Consider the following 10,162-nt stretch of genomic DNA (forward strand, 5'->3'; position numbering starts at 1 on the left):
CAAAGGGAGGGACGGAGGGAGGGAGGGACGGTGCCTTTCCTTGGGGCATCGTCTACCTTGCACATATGAGAAATGGCGAGAGATGCCCAGCGTCGAAGCGGTGAGGGAGAGATGAGGGAAACCAAAAAAATTGCAATTTCATGGAAATTGGTAGGCGACGTTTAATTGGTATCATAACGTTTAGATTAAAGTTTCACCTTAATAAAATAAGGTTTTACACGGTCTCTTGCTTGGTTAATTAATGAATATGATTTTTTCATCGTTATCGGCCCCTATTGTGTAAGGTTTTGAGAGATGAAAGGATGGTCATGATGTAATAGCCTTATATAGTATGATATATACATATTTGTAAAAAGAACGCCAATTACAAATTTAATTTAGGACCCCGCGTAGGTTCCAGAAGCTTCTGTTCCTTTCTGGAACGAAGGTTCGGGACTGGGATGGGTACCCTTTATAAGGCCTCATTTCTCCCCTTCATGTCACCTGTGCGATTAAGCAAATCTCTCTGTAGTCCCGCGCATACCAACTCTCTCTCTCCATAGCCATAGCCATAGCCAGACGCAATCATGAGACGATCTCCATTCTACGCCTACCCTGATTATCCCCACCGCTTCTACGCCCCGGCCTCCGGCGGAGCTTCTCGCCCCCGCCGCTTCTTCCCCCAACCCCCGAGTCCCCCCAATCCCGCTCCCTTCTCTGTCGTCACAATCCCCGTCCACGATTCCTCCCCCCGTCCGTCGCATCACCTGCAAGCGAAATCCCATCCAGCTCCGGTTACCCCCCCAGCCCGCACCCTTGACCCCTCCTCTGCCGCTACTAGGATTCAATCCTGTTTCCGCGGCTTCGCCGTCAGGCGCCACAAGCCCCTCCTCCACCTCCGATCCATCATCGCGGTAAGCCGTAAGTTGGAGGAGCTTCAGTCGGAACTGGAAAGTCCCGGCTTCCCAACGAGGGTGAGGTCCAGTGATAAGGAGCGGCTGCGCTTCAACGAGAGTGTCATGGCCCTTCTCCTCCGCCTTGACGCCGTAGAGGTATGTCATCACATTACTTCCCAAACTATACTTGTTTAACTCATGAAACTTCTCCTGCCCCCCTTCTCCTTCATTCTCTGCAACGAATGCCTTGGCTGACAGAGCATGATGCGAATTGTGCAGGGTACGATTCCGGAAGTCCGCAGCCGGAGGAAGGAAGCAACCAGGAAGGCCATTCAGATCCAGGATGCCGTCGACGCTATCATGATGCAGGAAGTAGAAGAGGAACCGAACCCTAAACATATGGAGGAACCTGGTTCTTCCGACAATGTTACAAACATCCAAGTTTTAGACGCATGTGCTGACGTAGGTCCTCAATCTGGGAGCTGTCCTGAGCCCCTGATGGGCCCAATCTGTGCACCAGATCTTGTCGATGTTGTTTCTGTAAAGGTTTTGGCCACTGCTGCATCTCCAGATGAGGAAGCTGCAGAGGACTGTGCTATACTCTCTCCGAATACAGAAGATGCGGGTTGTGATGATATGTCTGCTACTGAAAGTGGGGAAAACAATAGCAACAGTTCAGATTGTGCCATGGGAGGTGATGTTGAAACCCAGGATGATTTGGCTTTCACTAAGATCGTGCGGGATCATGGTGCTGATGATTCGGAGGGAGGAATGGCTTCCCAACTGAGTGAGCAGTTGCCCACTTGCTTGGACAGAAACAGCGACCCAGATGAAGGGGATGCGAGGAATGTTACTAAGAGGATGGCATGCCCTGCTGCAAACGCTGAAGTAACAATGGAACATCTTCACACTGTTGCGTCTGCTGGCGCCACAACGACACCAGAAAGCTTCTGTCAGAAATTGTCTCCTAGGAAGGGCCAGCAGCACCAGCAGGATCTCTCAAGTACCTCAGTGTGTTCCCTCCTTGAGGGGATCACAGATAAGTCTCCCTCTACCAGAGAGGTTGCCACCACAATGGAATGCAGGAGTGTATGTAAAGATTCCAGCGAAGTCGCATCTGTGTTCCGTCAACCCAAGGACGACGGTGAAATGGGCCAGGCAATCGCTGCTGCATCGTCTACCATGTCTTCTTCTGACAGAGTCCTCCTCCAACAGCTCTCTGAGGATTGCAAGCAGCTTAAATCCCTCCTTGGCAAAATACTCATCCAGAGTAGAGTACAGAGCAAGGTGATCTCAGCACTTGGTGACAGGCTCGAGATGCTCGAGCAGCAGCAGCAACAGCTGTGCCAGAAGACTAAGCGCAAGAAGAAAGGCTCCACCAAGAAGGAAAGGTTTTACCATTCCCAAGGCAAGGACCTTTAAATGCTGCAATACGTAGTGGGACATAGATTAGATAATCTATGTGGAACATCGCTTTGTAGACAAAAGATGCGGTGGTCTTGTGACTAAATATGAATATAAAAAATGGAAATATACGTTTCTGATGGAGCATTTTTTCATGTGCACTGAATGACCTTTATAAAAAGCAAATTGTATATACTTTGGCTGAATTAACTTCTCGTTACTGTATATTTCTTGATTGAATTGTAACCTCATGATACATTGTATACTTCACTATGTGCTTTTGATTGAATTGCAAAAATCAAGTGGTTGCGAGCGTCCTAGGTTTTTTCAGTTTAACCTGTGCTTTCCATTAAAACTTGGTCCAATTACACATCACAGACTGTTAGAAAACTGCGCCAATGAGGAATATTTGTGGTTTTTTTTTTCATTTTTCATATCAAATTTTATGCCACTTATGCCCTTCTTGTGAAGCTCTTTATTTACACTAAAAAGTGTGCCAAAAAATGGCATGAGCATATGACCACTGAATGCATTTACCACGTGAGGACTGCCGTGAATGACCTTTGACCATAACATTTGCAATTTTTGGGAATTCTTGCCCCAAAGTGGTTATTATTTAATGTCTTTAAGTTTTTTATATTAACCAAACCGATATACCATTTGACTATTATCTCTCAAGTCAACATAAAGGGAACAAACTTGTGGAAGGACCCATGGGAGACATTTTAAGTACCTTGAAATATATGTAGAGTATTCCCAAACGTGAAAACTGGAGGACTTCTTTGTAAATTTTGCATGGTGAAAGTATGGAGTCTTGGTGTGGAAGAGCTCCAAATAGACACAAAAAAAATAGACACACAAACTTGTGGAAGGATGGGAGCCATTAATGACCTTAAAATAAATGTAGAATGGTACAAACTAGAGGACTTCTTGTAAATTTTGCATGGTGAAAATATGGAGCCTTGGTGGAAGAGCTCCAAATAGACACACAAAATATCATGACTAAAGTTTAGTTTTGGATATACTTGTAGAAAAATTTCATAAATGCACACTACAATATGCACAATTACTTGCATATAAACTTTGTCTATAAGATAAAAGTGCTATTGAGAAGTTAAGAAAGTGCGCTATCAAAAGCTAGGTAATATGTGGGAAACATGCGTATTGAAAAGATTTAAAACCTTCTACCGGTGGTGTTAAAGCAAACAAGTTTCTCTTAAGCAAACAAGTTTCTCTTATGATGTGCATCTACATAGGAAATTGATGAGAAATCAACTACTTACAAAGCATGGTAAAGTTAGAAAACCAAATGTGCATCTCTACTACATAGGAAATTTTTGAGAAATCAAGTACTTACAAAGCATGGAAAAATTAGAAAACCAAGGCAAAAGAGAAATCAAGAGAAGCCAGAAGGTCACAAGGTTTGGGAGTAGGTGCATCATGCTTGCATGGGGTACATGGAAAGCAATGGATAGTGTTTTTCACTACGTTAATAAGCTTCACCTCAATAAATATGATACAAACGACTTCAAGCATCTCTAAATACATTCAAGAATGATTTTAAAAAAATAAAGGTGAGGAATTTTATATTGCTGGGATCTCAAAAACGAGATAGGAGGAGAAATTACAATACTAATTACATTGAGACTTGGAGAATCAAGATGTCCATTAAGTGGTCATCCACAACAACATCAACTTTCTTGAACTCTATGAGAGCTTGGTGGGTGGCCCACGATGTTTCATATCTAAAAGTAGCTTTAGAGGTTTCTTTGAGATATACTTCTTTTCTGTAGCCTTAATCTTCTTCATAGAATATTGGTAGCAGTGTCCATTGCATGTCTTTTCTAATAATTCTCTCTTTTTCTTGGACCTGATCATGCTCCTTACATGCATAGTGAGGCCAAATCTCAGAGAAGGGCAAGCAGATTGGAGTAGGTTATTGAACACCTTGTTGTTCCTTTGCAGCCAAACAACCCATAGGAACTCAGCCCTGAGCTTATTCCACCTGGGAGTGGAGCATCCTAGGGTGTCACCAAGAATGATGTGTTTCCAAGTGAGATCTTTCTTAACAACTGGGCAAATTACATAGCACAACAAGTTAAATGCTTCCTTAAAAATGTGAGGAATTATTTTCTCCTCCTTATGGCACCTTAAACATATTCCTGAACCAACCCCTAGAGAAGCAGCCTTTTGATGTGACCAAATAGCTTTATGAAGGATCAACCACATTAAAAAAGATTTTTTTGGTTGAATGTCTGGAGCCCATAGATTTTTAAATTTAAAGTGCCAATGTTTCCTATCTAGTTGGATACCCCACCTTTCATTTAACTTAACATGAAGGGGGGGGGGGGGGATTCTATCTAAATGGGGAATGGGGAAGCTTTTTTTTTCCCACACTACTGGGAGAGCCATGTCTGCGGGAGAATGGAGAGTCCATAAGTCCCCAGGATCCCATAGAGAAGTTCTGAGGTGGAGAAGTCTGATGGCCTCTCTGTTGACTGAGTAGTGGGTATGAAGTTCGTCGGGGGGGGGGGGGGGGGAGTCATACCATCTATTCATATGAGAGTTCCACAGATCATCACAGGTGTTGATACCTTTCGTGGCCAGGGCTAAAGCCATCATGTACTGTGCTGGTTCTATTTCAGGATGAAGGAAAGGCTAGCAAACTGAGTTTTCTCTGTTGTTGATACCTGTCGAGTCTATGAGGTTAGGGTTTGGAGAGAGATTTCCTTTAATAGCATTCCATGCTTTCCAAAAGATTTTAACCACGGGAGCCAACATGCTTGATTTGGTGCCTGAAGAAGATGGTTGTGGGGCTGGGAGTCTTTTCCATCTAGGGAGACTCTGTAAGGCAAAGTCCTTCAAATTTATGAGTAGTAACTGAGACCAGTCCTCATCAGGATAGGACAAGATCCTTGCTATCCATTTTGAAGCAAATCTGTCAGCCATGTCATTTAGGTTGATGATTCCAAGCGCTCCCTTACTTTTAGATGTCCCACTTGACCTTAGGAATCCTACACTGCCTAGGATTTCCTGCCCATAGAAAGTTCCTATAGAGGGAGTTAAGTTCCATTTATGGCTTTTTGTGAAGTTCTAAAACAAGAGAGAAAGTACACAGTGGCTGGAATTAGGAATCTGTTGAGCACCGTAACCCTTCCTGCGAGAGATAACTGGCAGTTTCTCCATTTGTTAAATTTAATCTTTAGTCTTTCTTTAATCTAGAGCCACCTATGATGGATGGAGACTCCAAAGCCCATTGGGATGCCTAATAACATGAACACACTCCCATTGGGGATCTCCTGACATCGTGCTTGAATGAGCCGATTGGGAGGGGGAGCTATAAGGGTTCTAATCCCTGTCTTGGTATGGTTTATTAAAGAGCCTGAAGCAATGCAAAAAATATTGAGGCATTCCTAGAAGGCCTTTATGGAGCCTTCTTCATTCTTTAGCAAGCCATTAGTATCGTCAACAAATTGTTGTAAACACCTTCGACTCCTTCCATTGGGGAGGGTATTGCAGTTCACCCTTGTCCATCCTTTGTTGCACCAGCCGGCCTAACCCATCTACTGCAATAGCAAAGAGCAAGGGGCCCAAAGGGAACCCTTGTCTAATAGACCTATTTACTGTAAATGAGGGAGAGAGATACTCATTAATGCTAACCCTTGCTCTGGCATTACCAAAAAGAGTTGAAACAACATGAATAAAACTAGGACCTAGACCCATACTCTTCAGAGAGTTCAAAGTAAAATCCACTCCAACATAGGCATTATCAAAGTCTATCTTGAAGAAAAAGAAGTCATGGTGGCTCTGTTATGCATATTCAATCCCCTCCTAGAGCTCTATTATGGCATCCAGGATGAACCTGCCCTTCACAAAACATTTCTATTCACTTCTAATCCAAGCAATAAGATTGTTAGCTTGTCTATTTGCTAGAGCCTTCGCATAAATCTTGTAGGCTATGCTGAGCATAGTGATTGGTCTCCAATTGGAGAGATCATCCTTTTTCCCCCTCTTATGGATTAGCTTAATCACCCCTTCATTAATAGACTTTGGGAGGGCTTTATATAGGGTGGCCTCATTCCAAACTTTCATCAGTGGGGGACTATGAGAAGATCTTTGAATTTCTGAAAAAATTCAGAGGGGAGACCATCAAGACTTGGGCTCTTCCTAGGCTTGAGACTATCAATAGCATCCTTAAGCTCATGTTTAGATAGCTCTTTTTCTTGTCGCATATAGATGGAGTGGGGGAACACCTTTTGTCTAGCGCTGCATACATTCCCTTCTGTGCTGAGAAGAAACTAGTGTTGGAGAGAAGATTTGAGCAAAATGCTCCTGAGCAATTTTCAAGTTTTATTCATGAGACTGAGTATGGGTACCCTGAGGGTTCTTCAGCATGGGGATGAATTCCTCTGTAGCTTTCTTTTTAAGGATTTGGCACATCTCTTTTGTGGGCCTATCTATCTTACTAGCCCACCGGTCCCTCATAAAGAGTTTAAGATGGGAGCATCTGATTTGTTCTTCCCTCCTGAGACTCTCTTTAAGAGCAGGAAGCTGGGGCTGAGCATTAGGATTTCCTGCATTAACATCCTTCTCTAGCTGATATACGAGACTTGATATTTGCATTCTCTCCTATTATGTATGATTTTTGTGACTTGTTTTCTGAAAGAGATCAAGATGCTTTGGGACCACTACCATTCTCCCTTGGAAATGGCACCACTGCCATTCTCCCTTACAATCAAGGGAGAGTGGCACTACTCCCATTCTCCTCAAGGTAGTGGTGCCGTTCTCCCCTCCAAGAAATATATGCAAGGGAAATGGCAATGGTGCCTCTCTCCCCCCTTACATCAATTTTATTATGAGGAGAATGGCACCACTTCCATTATCCCTTTTAATTATCTGATTTTAGTTTTCCTTATAAAATAAACATGGACCATGGCATTTAGAGAGGTGGGGACAAAATAAAGATGCTAGTGGGTAATGAAATTGTTGCAATTGGTGTAGTATGTGTAATTTATCCAGAGGGCTATTGCAGTGGTGTGAAAATACGGATAGACAATGTATTGGTGATAATGGAAAAGAGTTTTAATAATGACGTGCTATTACCTTTCTGCACTATGGATGCAATGACACTTGCTGAAGAAATTTGGAGTGTTATCAAATGGCCTAATACCTCTCTCCAATGTGTTGGTGTAGCTTTGGATGAGGCCATGGGTGAAGAGACTATGGAAAGTGAGTCCATGCTCCCTTATGTTGAGGCAATGCCTATTTCATCATTGGAAAATGATAACAAAAATCATGATTCTTGGAGAGAGAAAAATGTGGCCTTGTGGAATGAGAGCATGAGAAAGACCATTGGGAAGGATGTGATCTTATATGTTTATCCCTATGATTCCATAAACTTTGCTGTCTTGGGAGAGGATTGTTTAGGTATGGGAATAGAGAAGAACAACTAGAACATAAGGACTATCTCAACAAGGACTACACAAGATATTGGTAGTGTAAGCTAGGTTAAGTGGCCAATCAAGCAAATCACCATGATATACGGAAGCCCATTGCAGAGATATGTGCCCATGGAACATGATGACAGTATAGATAATGTTGTGAATGGTGCATTGGCAAAAAGATGCTTCATCTTTGAGGAAATGAAGGTACACTTTCATTAAAAGAAATCCCAAGCAAAGAGAGCCACCGACATTAATTTCAGAATGTTGATGGAATTAGTGCTACAAGTTCCTCGATTGATTGTTGTGAGTGCAAGTGTTGTCAGCATGCTGATCGAGATATGTTAATGAAAATAATTTTTGGGAAAACTCTCTAGAATCTCACACAAAATATGTGTATGACATGTTATCTATGGCTTTGCATCGTGACATCATATGGAAAGGCAAGCTAAAAATCTAGGGTGAATGGTGTGGAGGTATGTTGTAGAGCATGGTACTCAGATACATGGAGTACCAAAAACATCATTTTATAGATATAGGGATCAGTTTGAGAATGATGCACAACAATATGTGCATGGAAATACAGGAATTGTGAGGAGGACTAGGGATCACACATGTATGGGAAGGGCTCTTATGCAAGAGTTTGTGGAAAATAACTTAGAGCATATGCCTCACAAAAGTAGAACCATGTTGGATGGTTATAGAGAGACTCAATTGGTAATACCTGAAGTATATAAAAAGGTAGATATCTAATGTGAGATAAACAAAGGCCTATTCCATTTGGGTTTAGAAAATATGTCCAAATCTTCTTTTGGTAGGATATGGAATGAGGACTTCAAGAATGTTTCCTTGGTCAAGAGTAGCGAGTTCTCCAAATGCAATTTGTGTAGTGGGATAAAGGCATAACTGGCAGCCACTAAGTGTTGATGAGAGGAGCATAATATACTGATGGAGGAAAGAAATAAGCATATGATACAGCAACAGAGTTGGAGGAACCTTTATTATTCATGGCACAAGTACTCTGAGATGGATCCTAGTAAATACTTATGCATAATTCATGACAAGATGGACCAAAAGAAAACAACAATCCCAAGACTTCATGTGAAGTCAAAGGACACTGATTCTGCTTGGCAATTACAAGTGTATCTAATTGGAATGATACTCATGGGCATGGGCATGGTCATTTACGAAGACTTCACTATAAATGGTTTATGGTCCTCAGATCCAAATCTCACAGTTGGCTCCCTTGCATTGTGTTTGCGCAACTTGGAGATGATGGACATGCATGCAATTGGGGACCTAGCTAATGAGATCCAAGTAAGCAACAATGTTCCATTACTAAATGCTCTAAACTCAAGAAGTGCCTTGGATTGCCATTATGCTTCAAAAGGTAAGGAACCTCTCCAGTTGGGTCTGTAGATTTATTACAGGAAAGTGTCACTAATGCAAACTTAGGGGATATAAATGCCACGACTTTTACTACAAATACTATAACAAGAATTGCCTCCTCATGTCATAAATTTCTAGAGAACTTGCTGCTACAACTAGATAATTGTGCATCAGAGAACAAAAATTGGTACTTATTTGCATACCTTTCTCTGCTTTTTGCAAGAGGTGTCTTCAAGACAGTTCAATTAGGCTTCTTGATGGTAGGGCACACACATGAGGACATTGATGCAATGTTTAGCAGGTTTTCTGAGAAATTGAGAGTGGGTCAAACATTCACTTTTCCACATCTAATGGATACATTGAAATGATCTTCCAAATCCAAACTAGCACCATTTCTTCTTAAAAGGATCCCCAACTTTAAGAGTTTCGTTCGTGGTTATCTTAATGATGGGCAAGATATGCTTGTGGGTTGTTCTAAACCATTGCAATTTTGTTTCTTCATGCTTGAAGAAATACCAATGATGCAATACAAAGTACATCCCAATTCACCTGACTGGATGCCTAGAGAAGGAGGCATTAAGTTGTGGAAGAAAGATTCTGATGGACGGCCACTTCTTCCAATAGGGTTCCAGACATGCTACCAATGGTGGCTGAATTTGTAAGGGATCACTTGTAAGTAATGGCAGGTATAAAGGACTACATTAGGTTTTGGGAGAAGTGTGCAAATAGAAGGGGTGAGACAACATCATATGAAACCTATATTAGACCACTCATAGGTTACTAGAAAAATATGCTAGAGGAACTTAAGCATCCAATTTTATCAGAGACAAGTGTACTCAGATTTTTGGCCAAAGACACAATTGCCAGATCATGTGGGTAACTTCGAGAGGCACAATAATGAGTTCATAGGCTATGAAGATTGAGTAATCACTATTGCGATCCTTTAACTGGTGGTAAGCCAAGGGAAGAGTTTTGCCCAATGATAGATGTTAAGAAAGGAAAATTTCTTGGTGAGGCCATCTGATCCAATTTGAAAGATCCATGTCCCCTCAG

The 10,162-nt window shown here is 42.0% G+C and overlaps 1 protein-coding gene across 1 annotated transcript; it reads left to right on the top strand.

Annotated features, from left to right (window-relative positions):
- The first annotated feature begins 476 nt into the window (after positions 1-476).
- On the top strand, positions 477-2,423 carry LOC147605104 (uncharacterized). Its single transcript, XM_086794275.1, has 2 exons — positions 477-1,031; positions 1,155-2,423. Exons 1-2 carry the CDS (start codon positions 567-569, stop codon positions 2,295-2,297), a joined length of 1,608 nt encoding a protein of 535 aa, XP_086650401.1. The 5' UTR covers positions 477-566; the 3' UTR covers positions 2,298-2,423.
- Positions 2,424-10,162: the final 7,739 nt, after the last annotated feature.

Source organism: Cibotium barometz, chromosome 60 (assembly GCF_041138505.1).
Source record: "Cibotium barometz isolate CiBa-2024 chromosome 60, ASM4113850v1, whole genome shotgun sequence".
NCBI classification, from domain to species: domain Eukaryota; kingdom Viridiplantae; phylum Streptophyta; class Polypodiopsida; order Cyatheales; family Cibotiaceae; genus Cibotium; species Cibotium barometz.